The sequence below is a fragment of the Rana temporaria genome, chromosome 5 (genome assembly GCF_905171775.1).
Source record: "Rana temporaria chromosome 5, aRanTem1.1, whole genome shotgun sequence".
Taxonomy (NCBI): Eukaryota; Metazoa; Chordata; class Amphibia; order Anura; family Ranidae; genus Rana; species Rana temporaria.
The window spans coordinates 34,143,281-34,164,510 of NC_053493.1; the positions used below are offsets into that span (position 1 = coordinate 34,143,281).

Below are 21,230 nucleotides of genomic sequence, written 5' to 3' on the forward strand. Positions count from 1 at the left end.
AGAAGAGAAAGGGGGAGACCAGGGAGACCAAATGAGCAATCAGGTAAGGAGGAGAAGTACCTCTTAGTTTCCACCGCCGGATCAAGACGGATCCTCCCGAGAACGCTACCGCTCCCAGACACTGTCGTGGTCGTCTAGCCTATCTCGCAGTCTGGCCGTCACTTTTTCCATTATCTCGACGTCCTTAACCCTGGCATAAAGGGCTTCCTGTGAGGGGGGCGCAGTCCTCTTCCAGTGGAGGGCTATCAAGCACCTTGCCGCTGTGAGAACATGCCTAAGCAGTTTTTTATAGGGTTTAGCTAGCTTCGGCTGGGAGAGACCCAAGAGGAAGAATTTTGGGGTCCAGGGTATGGGTGTCTCGAATAGTCGGGTCAGTAATTGTTGCGTTGAGGTCCAGAACGGGACTATCAAAGGGGCATGTCCAATAGATGTGGAAAAGCGTGCCTCTGGCTCGCTGGCACCGCCAGCAGCAATCAGATGTGGAGGGATAGACTTTATGGAGCACGTCCGGAGTCAGGTACCAAAAGAAGAGAATTTTGTAGGAATTTTCCTTATAGAGGGTACACATGGAGCTCTTAGCCGCCTGACTCCAGACTGCCCTCCACGCCTCCTCCGGAATCTCCTCACCTAGCTCTTTCTCCCAGCGCAGCATATAGGGATGTTTACCCTGGATCTGCATGAGCGCCCGTTCAGGATCCGGTATATGTCGGATATCATGCCTCTTCTACGCTAGCGGCCCTCTAATGTAATGCGCTCAAATGGGGAAGGGGCGGAGAATTGCAGCCGCGGGGCTATAGCTTGGGCATAGTGGCGGATCCGCAGGTAGCTGTAAAACACTTGTCTAGGGAGGTCATGCTGGGATTGGAGCTTAGAGAACGGGAGCAGCGTACGGGACCTGGGGTCCACCAGGTGTCCGAAGTGGAACAAGCTCCGCGAGGCCCAGGGCCACGACATCTGGTGGGTAAGACTATTATATTATTTTAATAAATGATTACTGTTATGCTAATGAGGATCCTCGTGCTCCTGTTTTCTTGTTGTTTGAGCTGCTTTGGATCATCCCAGATCTCGTCTGGAAGTTGCAGGATCCTCCTGTCATATTTCCCAACCATCCTTCTGATTGGATTAGGATTCCATTTGGAGTGAATCCGATTGATATTACTGACATTGGAAGCTGGGACCTGTAGTGGACTTTTCTGGTTTGTGGATTTGGCTCCATAGGGGATGGAGATATGCTCGTAATCTACTAACACTGGGGTAGATTCACGTAGCTGCGCTTTAAGTTACGGCGGCGCAGCGTATTGTATTTACACTCGGCCGACGCAACTTACAGGAGCAAGTGCTTTGTAAATGGGGCAGGGTAGCGTAAATGGGGCCGGCGTAAGCGCGCGGAATTCAAATGTGGAAGGGGGGCGTGTTTTATTAAATCGATGATGACCTGACGTGATTGACGTTTTGTACGAACGTCGCATGCGCCGTCCGTGTACATATCCCAGTGTGCATTGCTCCCGAGTACGCCGCAACAACGTATTGGTTTCGACGTGAACGTAAATTACGTCCAGCCCTATTCGCGAACGACTTACGCAAACAACGCAAAAAATTCAAATTTCGAAGCGTGAACGACGTCCATACTTAACATTGGCTGCGCCACCTAATAGCAGGAGCAACGTTACGACGAAAACGACGTAAAAAAACTACCGCCGGGCGCACGTACGTTTGTGAATCGGCGTAACTAGGTAATTTGCATACTCTACGCTGAAAACGACGGGAGCGCCACCTAGCGGCCAGCGTGAGAATGCACCCTAAGATGCGACGGCGTAAGAGACTTATGCCAGTCGTATCTTGGGCTAATGTCGGCGTATCTTGCTTTCTGAATACAGAAAGAAGATACGCCGGCGCAGATTTGAATTTACGCGGCGTATCTATGGATACGCCGGCGTAAATTCTCTCTGAATCCGGGCCACTCTGTACAGAAAAGATGCAAGGAAGTGGTCCCAGGAATTCAATATGACATTGAAGTAACAGACCCCTTTCCACATTTTGTGTATATATATATATATATATTTAAAGCACATATCTACTGCATCTTCTAAGATCTATATACATTATGTTGTATCACTGTTGACAAACAAGTCATATATACCTTTGCTGGTAACTCAATTGTGTCCATGAGAGTCTGTCTAATGTCATGCAATCCTCCCACCATAGTCCAACCTTGTTCTTTCGGTTTATGTAAGTTTGCCTTCTTCAGGGACATGGGAGTGAAACCTTTAAGAGCTTTCTGGAAGTCTGAAGTTGTCAAAAGCAAGTCTACATGCACATACATGGAAAACAGAAAAGTACAAGTAAATGGTGATTATTGTTACTGTTTAATGCACCAATTTTACAATTGACCATAGGCGTGCGCACAGGGTGTGCCAGGTGTGCCCGGGCACACCCTAATCACCTTGTGCAGTGCAGATTGCCCCTGCACTACCATGTGTTTGAGCTTAGCAGTGCACACCCTAATGCAATAGGCTGCGCACACCTATGCAATTGACAATGATATGATAAAATAAAATAAATATCTGAAGGGGAAAGTTACATCAACAAAAAAACTTTATTTAAAACATGAAACAATCTACAAGTCTAGCAGACACATCTTCGCAGTCCCAAAAAGGTTTACTGTGGGAGTGTAAAATCTGGTGCAGCTCTGCATAGAAACCAATCAGCTTCCAGTTTTTTTTTTTTTATCACAGCTTAATTAACTGCTTATGGACCACCCACCATAGATATACTGCAGCAGGGTGGCCACTCTGCGCCGAATCACGTACCTCACCCCAGCTGTGCTGCAATTGGCTGCAGCGCCAACCAATCAAAGGGCGCCAGCCAACCGGCTCCAGACATTACCAAAAAGAGCCCTGTGTAGGGAAACAAACACGGGGCTCTCTTCTGACAGCAGCAATGTGCTGTTTTTTTTTCTTCCTGCGAAGCATATTGTTTAGTAAAAACAGCACACACAGTAACACATGTTGGCCACACATTTAACCTCTTGATGTTAACCCCTTCCCTGCCAGTGTCATTAATACAGTGACAGTGCATATTTTTAGCAATGATCATTGTATTGGTGTCACTGGTCCACAAAAAAGTGTCAGATAGATGTCCGCTATGTCCACCGCAAAATAGCAGTCCCGCTATATGTCGCTGATCACTGCCATTACTAGTAAAAAAAGAAATAAAAATTCTCTCTCTCTCAAAGTGCGCTTATTGAGATTTTTATTTTTTAACCAAAAATATGTAGCAGAATACATTTTTAGCCAAAATTGATGAAGAAATTTGATTTTAATTTTTTTTTTATTGGACGCGTTTTATAACAAAGTTTTTTTTTAAAAAAAATTCGCTCTTTTTTTGTTTATAGTACAAAAAAAAAAAAAAAAAACATAGAGGTGATCGAATACCACCAAAAGAAAGCTCTGTTTGTGGGAAAAAAAGGACATCAATTTTGTTTGGGTACAACGTCGCACGACTGTGCAATTGTCAGTTAAACTAACGCAGTGCCGTATCGCAAAATGACAAGTTATGAAGGGGTTAATTAGACCAGGGGTCTCCAAACTTTTCAAACAAATGGCCAGTTTATTTTCCTTCAGACTTTAGGGGGGCCGGATTTTGGCCAACAGGGGCAGAAAATGTCACGGTCCATCAGTGAGAATAAATATGTCCTCAGGGTTGGTGGCCAATAGGAGGAGTGGTGCCCCAATTAGTAGGAGGAATAGTATCCCATCATTGGTATCCATAGAATAAATAATGCCCCATTGTTGGTGTCAGTGGGAGGAATAGTGCCCCAAGGGCTGGATAAAGGCTACCAAAGGGCCACAGTTTGGAGACCATTGAATTAGTCAATCAGCTTCTCACTTCAACTTGTTCAAGTAAGCTCTGGCAATAAAACTTGGAAGTTGATTGGTTTCTATGCAGAGCTGCACCATGCAGGTTTAGTAAATAACGGATAGAGCTTGGCTTGGCCCCACCCCCTCCTCTCTCCTCACTGGCTGTCACTGACAGCTTCAGGAGCCAATAGCTTCTTCTGCTGTCTCTCTGTCCAATGGGAAGAGAGATCTGAGAAAGCCGCTGCTCCCATGCACAGCTCTGGATCAAGATCGGGCTCAGGTAAGTATTTAGCGGGGCCTAGGGGAAGGGTGGAGTTGCTGACAGACTTTTTTTACTTTAATGCAGAGAAGGCGTTAAAGTGGAGTTGCACCCATAAATATAACATTACATCAGTAGTTTTAAAAAAATGTCATTAGTCCTTTACGAAATTTTTTTTTTTTTTTAGATGCCTTCAAAGTGTTGTTGCTAGGCAGAATAGTTAATCTTCCCACTTCCTGCACCTAGGTGCTTAAGCTTCCTAACCTACACCGCACAGACTCCTGGGAATGTAGTGGGTGTAACTTTCCAGGAGTCTGTGCACTCCCCAGTCTCAAAGAATCATGTGACTTGGACAGCACAAGTGCTGAAACCTGATCTGACACTGCTTGTGCAGCACTGAGCATGTGCGAGATCTGAAAGGCTGAAATCCAGGAAGTCATACGGTCTGGCTTCATGATGCCCACACTTAAGATGGCCCCAGTCAATTTCTATTTTATAAAGTGTCTAAATGCTGAAACAACCTAACAAAACGGACCTTAGTTTACAGACTAACTTTACTAGAATACATTAAGCTTGTGTATTACAGGGGTATTTATATTTAAAAAGTGAAATTGTGGCCGGAACTCCGCTTTAAGGTAAAAAAAAACCTTACCTCTACCTTCAGAACCACTTTAACCTTCGGGTAATACTATCACCTACATGAGAATTGGACACTGGCAAATAAAAGAACAGTAATCCAGCTCTCTCATACAGAGGCTCATGTAGCTGGGGTGGTCAGGTGTCCGCAAATTTTTAACTGCAAAGTGTATATGGTAATTACACATATCCATGCAGATTATAAAAGAAGATTAAAACATTATGTTACCTTGTTTGTTGTGTATCTTTCTGGCGGCAAAACTAAATTCTACAGCTCTTTCCACAACCATGGTAAAATCTTTTGCAGCAAATCCTTCTGTTTCTTTAGCAAGGTGATTCAGATCAAGATCTTGGAAGCGAGTGATTTCACAGGAAAGTCGGTGTTCTATAACGCTACGCATCAGTTCAACTCTTTCTTTCTACAAAATAAACAAAAAAAAATAACCTAAAGGACTTGAATGGATCTTAATACACATTGTCCCCACATTGTTGGTCATTAACTACCAAATGCACTGGAGTTTATTTTGCTTACACGTGAGCTTTTTTGCTTGCACATGATTGGATGATGGAAGTCAGCAGAGCTTCTGCTCATTTAATAAGCTCTGGGGCAACTTCTCCTACAAAGTACATAGTCTATTTGCCTTTAGTAAATCAACCCCTGTGTGACCACCTTAAGAGTCCCTATACATCAGGATACCCATCAGAGACATCCTTTATATCAGGGTCCCCATCAGAGTCCCCCTTTACATCAGGATCACCATCAGAGCCCTCTGTACATCAGGATCACCATCAGAGACCCCCCTTATATCAGGAACACCATCAGAGACCCCCCTTATATCAGGATCACCATCAGAGACCCCCCTTATATCAGGAACACCATCAGAGCCCCCCGTACAACAGTTCCCCATCAGAGTCCCACTGACATCAGGTTCCCCATCAGAGTCCCCCTTTATATCATAATCACCATCAGAGCCCCCTGTACATCAGTGTCCCCATGGTCTGATGCAGGCGGTGCCTGAGCGTGTCGTGTGATGTCATGGTGCAAGTGAGCGGAGCTGCCGGAGCCTTGTGTGCGGGTCTGCGGGATGGGAGCAAGGCAAGCCTGGAGTGGGACTGTCAGTGCTGTTTGGACTAGAGTGGACTGAAGGAAACAGCTGGTTTAGAGAGAGAGAGAGACTGTCACTGTGACTCAGTAGGGGGCGTGTGGTGTTGGTGAGGTGTCATCCTCTATGCCAGGGATATGCAATTAGCGGACCTCCAGCTGTTGCAAAACTACAAGTCCCATCATGCCACTGCCTTTAGGGTGTCATGCTTGTGGCTGTCAGAGTCTTGCAATGCCTCATGGGACTTGTAGATCTGCAACAGCTTATTGCATATACCTGCTCTATGCTGTTGCGCACTGCTGTCAGTGTCTCTGTGAGAGTCAATTTCACCCTCACCCTCCTGAGTCCTGTCCCTGCGCTACTTACTTATGAAATTGAAAATAAAAAAAGAAATACGTTTTTTGTCTTAATATCTACCTTAATGCTAATTGCAAATACTAAATACGGAAATTTGCACTTAAAACTATAATTTTGCAACTTTTGGAAATGTCAGTAAAAACTTGGCCGTGTGTCAAGTCAGTAAATTTCAATCTGGTAGGTTGGTAACACTGTACAGTACATACTTACATTGTGCCAAGCTGGACCAATGTACGATCATTCCTGGAGTTAATGTTTTTGTTTTGTTTTTTTTACAAAACAGGAGCCTGGAGTTCATTTTTAAATCCACAGTATAAATATACTGATCAAAAAGAATGGATGGTAAAAGAAACTTGAATGTTAATCATATTTATGAAAAGTATGTGGATATATTAACTGAAAGTAGCCATAGGAGTGATCAGTGTACCATTTCATATAAATGTCCATCTTCTCTATATACAGATTTTACACCACTTACAAAGAAATGAAGGCAGGGCTGTCTTAATGAGAGGGCACACCTGGGCACTGCCCATGGGCCCCAGATGCATGGAGGGCCCCTGCACTTTCCCCAAAGCAGCTGATCCTTGAGCCCACGCTGCCCCTGAAATTGGGGGCCCCATGATGGCACTGAGAGTGATAGATACACCAGGGAGGCAGTCTGCCTCCTACCTACTTGATGTCTGTTTACCTTCACTGTCATCATTGTAGGGGCCCCAGAGCATTTCTTTGCCCAGGGGCCCATGATGCTATTAAGACGGTCCTGAATGAAGGGTCTATCATTGTGATCATAGATGCATTTTAAATGATAGAAACAGAGGGGTAGATTCAGGTATAAGATACGACAGCGTATCTCCAGATACGCCGTCGTATCTCTGAGTGTGCGGCGTCGTATCTATGCGCCTGATTCTTAGAATCAGTTACGCATAGATTTGACTAAGATCCGACCGGCATAAGTCTCTTACGCCGTCGTATCTTAGTTGCAATTTTACGCTGGCCGCTAGGTGGCGCTTCCGTATATTTACGCGATGAATATGCTAATTAGGTAGATACGCCGATTCAGAAACGTACGTCCGCCCGGTGCATTTTTTTACGTCGTTTACGTTAGGCTTTTTCCGGCGTAAAGTTACCCCTGCTATATGAGGCGTATCCTATGTTAAGTATGGACATCGTTCCCGCGTCAAATTTTGAAAATTTTATGTCGTTTGCGTAAGTCGTTCGCGAATAGGGCTGTACGTAAGTTACGTTCACGTCTAAAGCAATGACGATTTGCGGCGTAATTTCGAGCATGCGCCGTTCGTAAAAACGTCAAATACGCAGGGTCACATGTAATTTACATAAAACACGCCCACATCATCCACATTTGAATTAGGCGGGCTTACGCCGGACCACATATGTTACGCCGCCGTAACTTAGGGCGCAAGTTCTTTATGAATACGTTACAAGTTCTTTACGGAGATACGTTACGCCCGCAGATAATTACGCCGGGCTATCTGAATCTAGCCCAGAATATCAACCCTAAATCCAGAAAAAACACACAACACCAGTGTTATAAACTGAGTTGCAGTTCAGTGAGTAAAATAAGTATTTCATCCCTTACCAGACAACAATAATTCTGGCTCCCACAGACTGGCTACAGTAGGTGCTCATGTGGTACACATATTAGTCCTGTCAATTTAAGTAGGTGCTCCTCCTTATGTGTATAAAAGACACCTGTCCACCGAATCTCGTTCTTCCATTCAAATCTCACCATCATGGACAAGACCAAAGAGCTGTCAAAGGACATCAAGGACAAGATTGTAGACCTGCACAAGGCTGGAATGAGCTACAAGACCATCAGCAAGAAGCTTGGTGAGAAGGTGACAACTGTCATGCCGCGTACACATGATCAGAATTTCCGACAACAAAACCGTGGTTTTTTTTCCGATGGAATTTCGGCTTGCATACACACGATCACACAAATGTTGTCGGAAATTCCAAACGTCAAGAACGCGGTGACGAGCCGGGAAAAATTAAGTTCAACGATTCTGAGCATGCGTATGATTTTTGTGCGTCAGAATTGCATACAGACGATCGGAATTTCCGACAAGAACTTTTCCCGTCTGAAATTTTGAAAACCAGCTCTCAAGTTTTTGCTGTCGGATATTCCGACAGAAAATGTCCGATGGGGCCTACACACGTCGGAATTTCCGACCAAAAGCTCACATCGAACATTTGTTGTTGGGAATTCCGATCGTGTGTACCTGGCAGAAGAGTACATTTTCTCAAATGGAAGAAATACAAAATACCCATCAATCGCCCTCAGTCTGGAGCTCCATGCAAGATTTAGTCTCATGGGGTAAGGATGATCATGAGAAAAGTGAGGGATCAGCCCAGAACTACAGGGGAGGAGCTTGTGAATGATCTCAAGGCAGTTGGGACCACGGTCACCAAACAATCCATTGGCAACACAATAAGCCGCCATGGATTAAAATCCTACAGCGCCCGCAAGGTCCCCCTCCTCAAGAAGTCACATGTACAGCCATGCCAATGAATATCTAAATGATTCAGAGAAGGATTGGGAGAAAGTGCTGTGGTCAGATGAGACCAAAATTGAGCTCTTAACTCCACTTGCCGTGTTTGGAGGATGAAACATGCTGACTATGACACTAAGTACACCATCCCTACAGTCAAGCATGGAGGTGGAAACATTATGCTTTGAGGCCGTTTCTCTGCTAAAAAGGTACAGGCCGACTTTGCCACATTGATGGGGCCAAGGGATGGGGCCGTGTATTGTAAAATCTTGGCTGAGAACCTCCTTCCCTCAGCCTGAACACTGGAGATGGGTCATGGATGGGTCTCCCAGCATGGCAATGACCCAAAACATACCGCCAAGGCAACAAAGGAGTGGCTCAAGAAGAAGTAAATTAAGGTCATGGAGTGGCCTAGCCAGTCTCCAGACCTTATTCCTATAGAAAATGTATGGAGGACGATGAAACTTTGAGTTGTCAAGCGACAGCCAAGAAACCTTAAAGGGGTTTTAAAGGTTAGTTTTTTATTTTCTAAATAGGTTCCTTTAACCTCTTTACCACCGGGCTAATTTTTCAGATTCGTTGTTTACGAGACTAAAACAGTTTTTTTTGCTAGAAAATTACTTAAAACCCCCAAACATTATATATATATTTTTTCTAACACCCTAGAGAATAAAATGGCAGTCATTGCAAAACTTTTTGTCACACCGTATTTGCGCAGCGGTCTTACAAGCGCACTTTTTTTGGAAAAAAATCACTTTTTTGAATTAAAAAATAAGACAATAAATTTTGCCCGATTTTTTTATATATTGTGAAAGATAATGTTACGCCAAGTAAAATTATACCCAACATGTCACGCTTAAAAATTGCGCCCGCTCGTGGCATGGCGTCAAACTTTTACCCTTAAAAATCTCGATAGGCAACGTTTAAAAAATTCTACAGGTTGCATTTTTTGAGTTGCAGAGTAGGTCTAGGGCTAGAATTATTGCTCTTGCTCTAACGATCGCGCCGATACCTCACTTGTGTTGTTTGAACACCGTTTTCATATGCGGGCGCTACTCGCGTATGCGTTCGCTTCTGCACGCGAGCTCGTCGGGATGGGGCGCTTTAAAAAAAAAAATTTTTGTTTTCTTATTTATTTTTATAATTTTTTACACTGAAATAAAAAAAAATTGATCACTTTTATTCCTATTACAAGGAATGTAAACATCCCTTGTAATAGTAAAAAGCATGACAGGTCCTCTTAAATATGAGATCTGGGGTCAAAAAGACCTCACATCTCATAATTAGACTAAAATGCAAAAAAAATTGAAAATGTCATTTTTTCAAATGACAAAAAAAAAAAATGTTTCTTTAAGAGGCTGGGCGGGACTGACGTTTTGAGCAGAGCTATGGGGACGGGTGAAGGAGATTTTTCCTTCAGTCTCGTCCCCAGTCAGCTGCCGAACGGTCCCGATCGCCTCCGCCGCTACCGACGGCTCGGGTAAGCGGAGGAGGGCGCGGGAGAGCGGCGGGAGGCCCCTCTCCCGCCACCGATAACGGCGATCTCGCGGCGAATACGCTGCGGAGACCGCCGTTATCGTGTACACCACCGCCCACTGAAGAGATGGATATCTCGGTTGTGGCAGCAGCTGCTGCCGTTACCGAGATATTCATCTTTAAAAACAGGACGTCTTTTAGACATGGGGCGGTGGTCAAGAGGTTAAGCTAGTGCATTGTTGGTTCACTTACCTTTTCCTTCCATTTCCCTTCTAAATGTTTTTTTTCTTTGTCTGAATTTCTCACTTCCTGTTCCTCCTCAGTAAGCTTTCTACCATCATCCGAGCTGTTCTGGCTGGGGGTTAGTCAGCCAGAACAGCTTACTGAGGAGGAACAGGAAGTGAGAAATTCAGACAAAGAAAACAAAGAAAAAAAAAGATTTTAGAAGGGAAATGGAAGGAAAAGGTAAGTGAACCAACAATGCTCTAGCTTAAAGGAACATATTTAGAAAATAAAAAACAAACCTTTACAACCCCTTTAAGCGAGGAGGGAGGAGTCTGGAGATGGCGCGGTCAGAGGGCATCCTCCTTTCCTCCCCTTTCCTCCGTCCCCCCTCCCGGATCGAAGCCCGTGCTTGGAGCGGGCTTGCATCGCCCTCGAGCGGGTCTCCCAGACTCGTCACTTACTTGGTCACGTGGGCGGAGCGGCTCCCCCGGTTCCCCTGGCTGGATGCGCTGCAGCGGTGTGTGGTCGCGATAGGACGGCGCATTGGGACGGCGTGCCGAGCAGGGGGAGGGGGCTGCAGAGGTGAGTGAGGGCCGGAGCCCCCCCCTGTGGCGTCAGCTGTGCAGTGGATTCTTTCCCCCCCGGAGCGTGCGGGCGGCTGTGCTGCGGAGGTGTGCCGCGCCGCTCCGTGAAAGGGGGCTGAGGGAGGGGGAGATACAACGCCAGCCCTGCAACCCAAGAGAAAGATCACAGGCTGCCATCAATAGTCTGTCCAGAAACAAGGTGAAACAAGGTGAAACCCATTGCAGCAACTATTTTTCTTTTCTCTGTTAGAAAGCTGCCAGACTGGTGAGTACATTTGTCAGCTTATTGCACCCATCAGAATGGTGAGTACAAACGTTCATTTAAGAGTTAAGAACCAAAAAAAAGGAAATATATATCAATGGGACAATGTTTCTGAGGAGAATGGCTACTGGAAGTAACTGACATAATATAAGGGATATAAGCTCATCATTGAATTTTATGTGTTTGTAAAGAAGCCGGTAATTTTATAGTTCTTTTGGCAGCTCCCCCCTTACATTTCCCTTCTCCTTATTGGGATCAATTAAAATATAGGGAGAGTTTTTTTTTTTTTTTTTTCTCTCAACAGTATATATGCAATACATATTGAACTCTGTTTATAAGATACTTCAGTATACAGATGAGTTGGCAGAGAACGGGACTAAAAATCGGTGGATATAACGGTAAAAGTACAGTACATTGATTAATTACACTTACTATAGAGCCTTGAAACCGGTAAAAGGAGGTCTTTAAGATTGACGGGCACTGGAGACTGACAGAAGGCGGGGGTCAGTATACGTGTTTGGTGCGCCGAATATCTTTAATCCACAGCTAAAGCCAAAGAGTAGAAATACTATAGCAACTCTAAACTCTGATATAAGAAACTCCAAAAGGTATTGTCTTGTGCAGTATACACCCCCCACAAGTGTAAAACGGACTTTCTATAAAATCCCGGTAAAGTGTCGCAGTTACAACTCAGGGGCGGCAAGGAGCACGGGTAAACATCCAGGACTATTGTAGGACCGAGAGGGGCGAAGGATGACCACAAGGGGAAAAAGGAGTGAGAGGTGGGGCAATCCCAAAGGTCCCCCGCTTAAGTCAAAGTCCAGGCCCGATAAGCAAATTTGTGACCCATGGGACAAATGGAGATAACCAGCATATAGAAAAACCAACAACTGGCAGAGGAGGCCAAGTAGAAAAGGAAAAAAAAAAAAGATAAAAAAAAAAGGGGTTGTTAACACCTTGGCGGACTCAGAAACACTCTCAGAGTCACTCTTAGAGACTAGAATAGATCAAGACAGAGAAACAGACAGACAAAGAAATAGACCTCGAACAGAGAAATAAGGAAGAAACGCAGGACATGACACTTCTGCCAACAAAAAGGGAAATGGAAGGAATGTTCGCCGCCTTAGAAAGATCACTCAAATCGCAAATGGAAAAAATGGAGAGAAATATGGGGCATATATTGGAAAGAGTGGAAGAAGTGGAGAAAAAAGTTGATTACAATGTAACCTCAGTTAAAAAATTAGAGGATGAAATAAAAGCATTAAAAATAAACCAACGAGAACAGGCGTATAAATTAGAAGATCAAGAAAACAGAGACAGAAGGAAGAACATAAGAATACGCGGAGTCCCAGAAACGACACAGGCTGAGGATCTCCCAGAAATAATAAGAAAAATTTGTAATCCAATATTAGAGAGAGAAACAACTTCCCCACTAAAAATAGAACGTGCGCACAGGATAAGACGTTCTAGAGAGAGAGTACAGGATTACCCAAGGGACATTATTGTTCGATTTGAAAGTTGGGAAGAGAAAAACCAACTATGGAGAAAACTGAGAGGGAAGTCGCCATTAGAATATGATCAACATAATATTCAAATATATCAAGACCTGTCACAAGAGACGTTAAAAAGAAGAAGAAGCTTAAAACCATTGTTAGGAGTCTTGCAGGAACATGATATACAATACAATTGGGGATTCCCAGCCTGCCTAATAGGCAGGAAAAACGGTATCTCTGCAAGACTGAGGTTTTTAGAGGAAGTGCCAGAATTCTGTCAGAGATTAGATATCCCAATACCAAAAAAAGATTATTAATGTTGGACGACGGCGGAGGGGGGGGACAGGGGGGGGGTGGAGGGGGGGATAGGGAGGTTCAATATAGTAAGCAACGGGAGCGGGGTGGGGGAGAGGGGGGATCTGGAGAGTACTCCTTCCCCAGTTCCCCATTATTGGGGGATAGGAGACCGGGCTAAAAACAGAATTCCACCTTAGCCGGAGGAGCAAAAGAGCGCCTGGAGCGCCAAATAGAAAAAGCTCCAAATGACCATAGGGTCAAGGATCGACCAGGGGGAAGGGGGGAGAGGGAGGGGATGAGAAAGCCCCATATGAAGAACATAGGGGCAAGGTATGAGTGGTGGGGGGGGGGTGGGGGGGTGGAGAAGGGAGGAGGGGAGGGAGAAGGGGTTCGGGTGGGAGGGGTAAGGGGAAGACTAGGAAGAGGGACTCAGATCTGTGTGTCATGCAGCAGGAAAAAACAAATGCACTTGAGAAAGATGGAAAAAAAAAAAGAAAGATATGACAAATATAAATTTCTTAACACATAATGTAAGAGGTCTCAATTGCCTGGAAAAAAGGCATATGGTATTAAGAGAGGTTGAAAGGTACTCCGCTGAAATAGTTTTCTTGCAAGAGACACACATAACATTGGATTCTAATGTTAGACTGTATTCTCGGACAGTTCCCTACTTGGTACTATGGGGACTCTCCAAAGAAGAGAGCCAAGGGGGTCGCCATAGGAATAGGGAAGAACATTTCTTTCACAGTAGAAGATAGGAAGGTGGACCCGGAAGGCTGCTATTTGTTTCTAAAAGGAGTACTTCAAGGAAAAAAATACACGCTAGCAAACATATACTGCCCAAACAGCCAACCACATAAATACCTGAGGGGGATCTTGAATGCTTTAATGGACTTTAAACTAGGACATGTAATACTAGCAGGAGACCTCAACCTTTCAATGGACTATCAACTTGATAGTACGTCCGGGGCACAGAGGCGAAATATTAAACAGTTAAGAATATTAGGAAAAAAAATGCATAGCTACTGTTTAATAGATCCTTGGAGGATTACATATCCAAATAAAAGGGACTACACCTATTACTCTTCTGTGCATGGAACATACTCAAGACTGGACTATATAATGGTAGACCACGAGTTACTGGAAGAGGTAGTTAAAACTTCAATAGGGGTAACTACAATCTCAGACCACGCTCCGGTAATAGTGAAAATTAGATTCAAAGAGATAGAGCAAAGAAAAGGATCATGGAATTTAAACGAAGAACTCATAGAGGACATTGAGGTAAATAACACAGTGAGAACTGATTTGGATCAATATTTCACCTTCAATAATACACCTGAAGTAAGGGTAGCTACTGTATGGGAGGCCCATAAGGCATACATCAGAGGGAAACTAATTTCAATAGGCGCAGGGGAAAAAAAGATAAGAAAATTCAACATGAAAAAATTAACAACTGAACTATTTGAACTGGAGCAAACACATAAAGAGAGAGGAGAAAGTGAAGTATATCGAGAAATTGTTGTAAAGAGGGCCCAGCTCAGAGATCTGATGAAGATTGAAACAAGGGACATATTCAAAAATGTTAGAAAAGAGAGGTATAAATGTGGGAACAAACCAGGGAAACATTTAGCTAGAGTATCTAGGGAAACAAAAAAAAAAATTACATAGAAAAAATAAAAAATCAAGATGGCCTTATGAAATATAAGACGTCTGAAATTGCTGAATCCTTTCAGACTTTCTATAGTTCATTATACTCAATAAGAACCAATGAAACTCAAGAGCAAGAAAATATTAGAAAAAGGAAAATTAGGGAATATTTGAAAGAAGTGAAATTACCTAAAATTTCTCAAAATGATATTGAATCCTTAGAGGCCCCAATAACTCAAGATGAGATATACAGAGCCTTCCAGGAAACACCGTGTGGTAAGAGTCCAGGCCCGGATGGCTTGCCGATTAAATATTACAAAAAATGAAAAGAACTTCTGGTCCCAGAGATGTGTAACTATTTTAATAAAATAGGAGAGGAAGAGGAAATAAGAAAAGAATCTTTATTGGCAAATATTTCTATTATCCCTAAAACAGGAAAAGATGGAACTCTATGTTCCAACTATCGACCAAAAGCATTGCTAAATGCAGACCTGAAGGTATATGCGAAAATATTAGCAACTAGGATAAAAAGTCTAATGCCGCAATTAATAAACACAGATCGGGCGGGCTTTGTAACAGGCAGAGAAGGGAGAGACAATAGCATAAGGACCCTGTTGTTGTTACAACAGGATCCAAAAAAGAAACCCCCAGTCGTACTCATGTCTTTAGATGCCGAAAAAGCATTTGACAGAGTCGACTGGGGGTTCATGATGGAAACTCTACAAAACATAGGCCTGGGACCAAGGTTCATGAAATGGGTAAAGAATTTATATAGCCATCCGACGGCAAGGGTGAAGGTCAACGGGAGTGTGTCATCTGTGTTCGAAATGAAAAATGGAACCAGACAGGGGTGCCCGCTCTCACCCCTCCTATATGTAATAGCTCTGGAACCGTTGTTAGCAAAAATCCGGGAAAACCCGGGTATAGGGGGGGTGAGAGTGGGAGATGAAGAACACAAGGTGGCGGCGTACGCAGATGACATACTCCTATATTTGACCAAACCCAGAGTCTCCCTCCCCAATGTCATAAAGGAAATAAAAAGATATGGTGAACTTTCAAACTTTAAAATAAACCCGATAAAAACAGTAATTTTGAACTTGGGGATAGATAAAAAAGAAGCAGATGAATTACAGAAAGAGTTCCCATTTACATGGGAAAAAGAAGCTATAACGTACTTAGGAATAAAAATCACATCAACAGTCGAAAAACTTTACCCGGTTAATTTTGTCCCTTTAATTAACGACATTAATCAAGACCTGAAAAATCTTGCAAAAAAACATATTTCCTGGATAGGTAAGATCAATGCGTTTAAAATGATGATATTACCGAAGATAACATACAAACTTCAAATGCTCCCAATAAAAATACCGCAAAGTTTCTTTAAAGTAATTAAAACAGTAATTTTGAAATATATATGGGCAGGTAAAAAGGCTAGACTAAGCTATTCATTGCTGAGCAGGAAAAAAAAAAGGAGGGGGGTTGGGGCTCCCTGATATAAAAAGATATTATTCCGCTGTTAATATAGCCAGGCTGATAGAATGGACAAACATACACACTAAAAAAAAATAGGTACGTATGGAAGAAATATTAAGTAGGACACAACTAAATAGAAATGTATGGATACCACCGAAAACGAGGGAACTGGGCACAAATACACATAGCATAACAAGGAACGTATTTAGAATATGGGACACAATATTTAGACGGGAAAAATGGGAGTATAACTCCCCATTAATCCCATTAGTAGGCACAAATTTCTTTCCACCAGGTAATGGAACACGTTTTGGAAAGCAATTGTGGGAGAAAAAATTAAAAGATATTGTCACACGGGGAAAAATTAAATTAAGACAAGACATAAAAATAGGAGAAAGGGAACAAAGGATGAGTGAATGGGAGTATTTTCAGCTAAAACACTTTGTGAGCACACTACCACAACCGATTAGGGAAGATAAGACACTACACCCAATAGAAAAAATATGTAATACAGACAAGCCCCTGACACATGGCATATCAAAGGCATACGGAATATTAACGGAGCTCGAGACCCAGGAAACACTGCCCTTCCTAGAAAAGTGGGAAAGTGATTTAGGTAAAAGGATCGATAAATCACAAATGATAGGTGCAGTATATAATCATGCCTCGGACATCACCACCATAGAAGCAAACTATAAATGTATTGTTCGATGGCACCTGACCCCAGTAAGAATGAGTAAGATCCACCCAAAAAACTCAGAGCTATGCTGGAGAAACTGTAAGCAAAAAGGAACAACTTTGCATATATGGTGGGACTGCCCGAGAATACAGGAATATTGGAAAGAAATTTTGGAATACATTGTAGAAATAACAGGGGAGAGGATCCCATGCAGCCCCCTGCCCTGTTTGTTTCATGGAACTGAAAAAACAAAAAAACAATATGGAGCAACTTTGGTCCCAGTGCTGCTAAACGCAGCAAAGGCTCTGATCCCAAAAAACTGGCTGCATCCAGAGAGGCCATCAATTAAAGAGTGGATGGAGAGGGTGGAGTATGTGGAAGAGATGGAGTATCTTGCCAGTGGAGAGATAGGAAGAAAGGACAAAAATAGGGTGGTTTGGGAAAAATGGAAAGTGTTCAAATCTACAGAAAAGTTTGTCCAGGGAATGGCAGAAGCAGATAGGTGAGAAACCAAAGAGAAGACTGCATGACACGCAGATCTAGGGAGGGGGGGGAGGGGGGGGGAGGGGGGGGGGGAGAGGGAAAAAAAAAAAGGGGGCTAGTTACGTAACAATAGCAAGTAACGTAGTAAGACTTATTAACCGGGAAAAGAATAATTAATGGATTAAAAACGACAAATCTGTAATTATATAAAAGAAAAAGAACCCAAATATATAATTCAACAACAAAAAAAAATAATAAAAAAAAAAAAAAAAAAAAAAAAGATAAGGGGGAATAAAAAAAGAATTTGAAAACTCCCACGGATGATGCGAAGCCACAAGAGTGACGCTATGGGCGGTCGAACCGTGAGCTAGTCTCGCTGCTATATGTGAGCAGAGTCTGACGTGAAAAAAAAAAACAACCCCTTTAAGGATTTCAAGAAGATCTGTAAAGAATAGTGAACCAAAATCCCTCCTGAGATGTGTGCAGACCTGATCACCAACTACCAAGAAACGTCTTACCTCTGTGCTTGCCGCCAAGGGTTTCTCCACCAAGTACTAAGTCATGTCTTTCTTGGGGATCAAATATTTATTTTACTCACTGGACTGCAACTCAATTTATAACATTTGTTTTATGTTTTTTTGGAGGATTTTTGGTGGATATCTTGTCTCTATGATTTAAAATATATCTATGATAAAAAAATTTAGACCCTTCATTTCTTTGTAAGGGCCCTTTCACACGGGGCGGATCAGTAATGATCCGCCTCCGTGTGTCCGTCAGCTCAGCGGGGATCGCTCCGTAAAATCCCCGCTGAGCCGTCGGCTGACAGGGCGGTCCCCGCAAACTGTGCAGGGACCGCCCTGTCTTTTCTCTGCTCTCCCCTATGGGGGGATCAGATGAACACGGACCGTATGTCCGTGTTCATCCGATCCGTAGACGGAAGAAAAAATAGGATTTTCTTCCGTCCGCAAAATCGGATCTTTGCGGAGGCAGGTGATTACGGGTGTCAGCGGATGTTCATCCGCTGACACCCGCAATCACGTATGTCCCGTTTTCATCCGCAAACGGATGGATGAAAATGCGGACATACGGGGTCCGCACATGTGAAAGGGGCCTAAGTGGGCAAACTTACAAAATCTGCAGGGAACATAGGTGTGCGCACAGGGTGTGCCGGATGTGCCTGGGCACACCCAAATCACCCCATGTGCATTAGCATTATCCAGGGGTGGCACCAGGTGGGGGGTTGGGGTCCCAGTGGCCAGTGTAAATGCCCCTAATTATATTAAAGGCTAGGTTCAACTGTAGGAACACATTACACCTATACATAGGATGTAACAAAATATGTTCCCAATCAACTGTCTCCCACTAACAGAGCCTCCTCCCTGTGACAGCAGGTGGCGCTCACATGTGTTTGAGCTTCGGGGTGCACGCCCTAATACAATAGGCTGCGCACACCTATAGCAGGGAATCAAATAATTAATTTTCCCCACTGTAAAATAAAGACAATAAAGCCATACTCTTCCACTATTAGGTCTACAGTTACCTGAGCTGGAGGCTGGACGGTTTTAAGGCACTGGAAGAGGTGGATTCCTTGTGTAGAAACCAGGACAGGATTTAGGGAGCGCTCTGTCTGGCTGGTTGCTATAACAGCAATTTGGGTGTCCAAGGTAATTATTTCCTTCATCAGATCTTTCAGAACTGAAACACACAACAGGATAATTGTGAATCTGATTGTTTTGTTTTTTCCTCTAGTCAGTTTGGTCACATCTCATATCAGGTTTATTGTAAAGCCTTTACAGTTTAACTACAAATCACTATGCACAATAAATGATCTCTATATATTGATCTATAAATATTCAATAAATACAATTAAAGCATATCGAAACCCAAAAACAAAAGTTCAATATATTGTATCTTACCATTCCATAGATGTGGTGGCTGCATTAGCTTTTTTTTTTATCAATATTTTCACCTGGAGAAACACGATTCCTCTCGAATGCCGCGTACACACGACCGTTTTTCGGGTTGTAAAAAATGTAGTTTTTTTTTTAATGTCATTAAAAACGATCGTGTGTGGGCTCCAGAGCATTTTTCACGATTTAAAAAATGGCCATTAAAAATTTAGAACATGCTCTAATTTTTCACAAGTTTTAACATCGTAAAAAACGTGTTTTTTTCTAGACCATTAAAAATTTCATTTTTTACAACCCGCAAAACGGTCGCATGTACGCGGCATAAGGGTAAATCTGGCCATAGACAGTTTGAATCTTGGCCGGTTCAGCAGGGAGCAGCCAAAATTTGAACCATGTATGGACAGGCTGATTGTCAATTAACTTGGGTACAACCACAGCTTGTCGGATTTTTCAGGCGATTATTGCCAGCGGCTATAGCACCTAGCAATCGTCTTTGTGTGTTCTCCCGGCTGGGACGGCTCTCCCCAAATGGCCTGCGGAAGGGATGACTGTGCAAACCGTGGTTGAGGGAAAGAAAATCTCAACATCTAAGGCGGGTTTAACACACTTCTTGCACTGTATCTATGGAGGAGCAACGTTGTCACCCTGGCACACTGACTCACTGACTATCCTATTCTGAACCAGGGCACATGATGGTGCCAACCACCTTTTGTACTCTCTTGCTCTGCCCATTACATATACGGAATGTCCAGTTGGATTGCATTTCAACAGTTTCACTTGAACATAACTTGTTAGCAAACAATCTTTTATTCACAAAGAGGCATTTCCAACATTGTGGCTTGACGTGGAATTAATTATCACATCTTAAATTTGTTCCCACCGCCTTTCTAAATCCTATTCTAAGTATCCTGTAGAATGAAGATGCTTATACTTACTATTCTCAAGGTGCACCAGTCCATCACGTGATCGGCTCACACCGGTGGCTTCAGGGAAGAGGAGGGACAGCCAAAAAAGGATGCCCCATAGTAAGCATATACGTGACATCAACGCCCAGCCAGAACGCTCTCCTCTTCCCTGAAACCGTCCGTTTTGCAGATCACGTGACCAGACTGGAGTGGATAGTGTGAGATTTACAGTGATATTTAGTGTGAGGGTTATGAGAAGAGTTAGTATTAGGGTTAGGTTACATGGAGGGATGCTGTAAGGCAGGGGTGGCAAACACAAGGCCCGCGGGCCGAATCCGGCCCGCCAGGCCTTTCCATATGGCCCGTGCAGCGGCCCCCATCAGCAGGGGGATCGCTCTCATGGACGTGATTCGTGGTGCAACGGATTGTCACGGATCCGTGATCAGAACGGCTCACCCTGTTCGGATCGGCACAACCTGTGATCCGCGGAGTGCTCCTCGGTCATAGGAAAGTCCCCGGCTTCGGCCTAGCTCCGGAGCTGCGGCCATCTTGGTACACCCGGCGGCGGGTGTCTCATCAGGAAGTGACGTTTCGCCGCCCCCATCTTGCTCCACCCCAGTAGAGACAGTCGGCTTGCCTAGTAACCAGTGCACAGCATGACACTCTGCACCGCCTCAGCTCACTGATTACAGACCCAGGACCACAACCGCAGATATGAGGAGAAAGTATCTGAGATCTGCACCTGCAGGTAGGAGAGACACCACCACCCAGGGAGCATGGCTGTCTGTACTGAGCGGAGGAGGGGGACACCAGAGAGGAGGGGGACCAGTGTCACTGGGGTCCCCCTCCTCTCTGGTGTCACTGGGGTCCCCCTCCTCTCTGATGTCACTGGGGTCCCCCTCCTCTCTGGTGTCACTGGGGAGAGGAGGGGGACCCCAGTGACACCAGAGAGGAGGGGGTGACACCAGAGAGGAGGAGGCAAAGCACTCCTGAACCCTGCGCGCCCTACGCAGCGTAAGAAAACTGGAGTGCAGATACAACCGGCCCTTTGACAGCAACCAAACTGCTGAT

General features: G+C 44.0%; 1 protein-coding gene across 4 annotated transcripts in view; it reads right to left on the reverse strand.

The window, feature by feature from the left end:
- The window catches only part of PEX1 (peroxisomal biogenesis factor 1), a 126,308-nt gene that overhangs the window by 43,477 nt on the left and 61,601 nt on the right, over positions 1-21,230 (reverse strand). For all 4 annotated transcript variants that reach the window (XM_040352353.1, XM_040352352.1, XM_040352358.1 and 1 more), the window contains exons 13-15: positions 18,885-19,039; positions 4,985-5,174; positions 2,141-2,307 (exon numbers count right to left, since the gene is read on the reverse strand). In XM_040352353.1, coding sequence (XP_040208287.1) covers positions 2,141-2,307; positions 4,985-5,174; positions 18,885-19,039 — 512 coding nt within the window. The remainder of the gene's footprint in view (positions 1-2,140; positions 2,308-4,984; positions 5,175-18,884; positions 19,040-21,230) is intronic.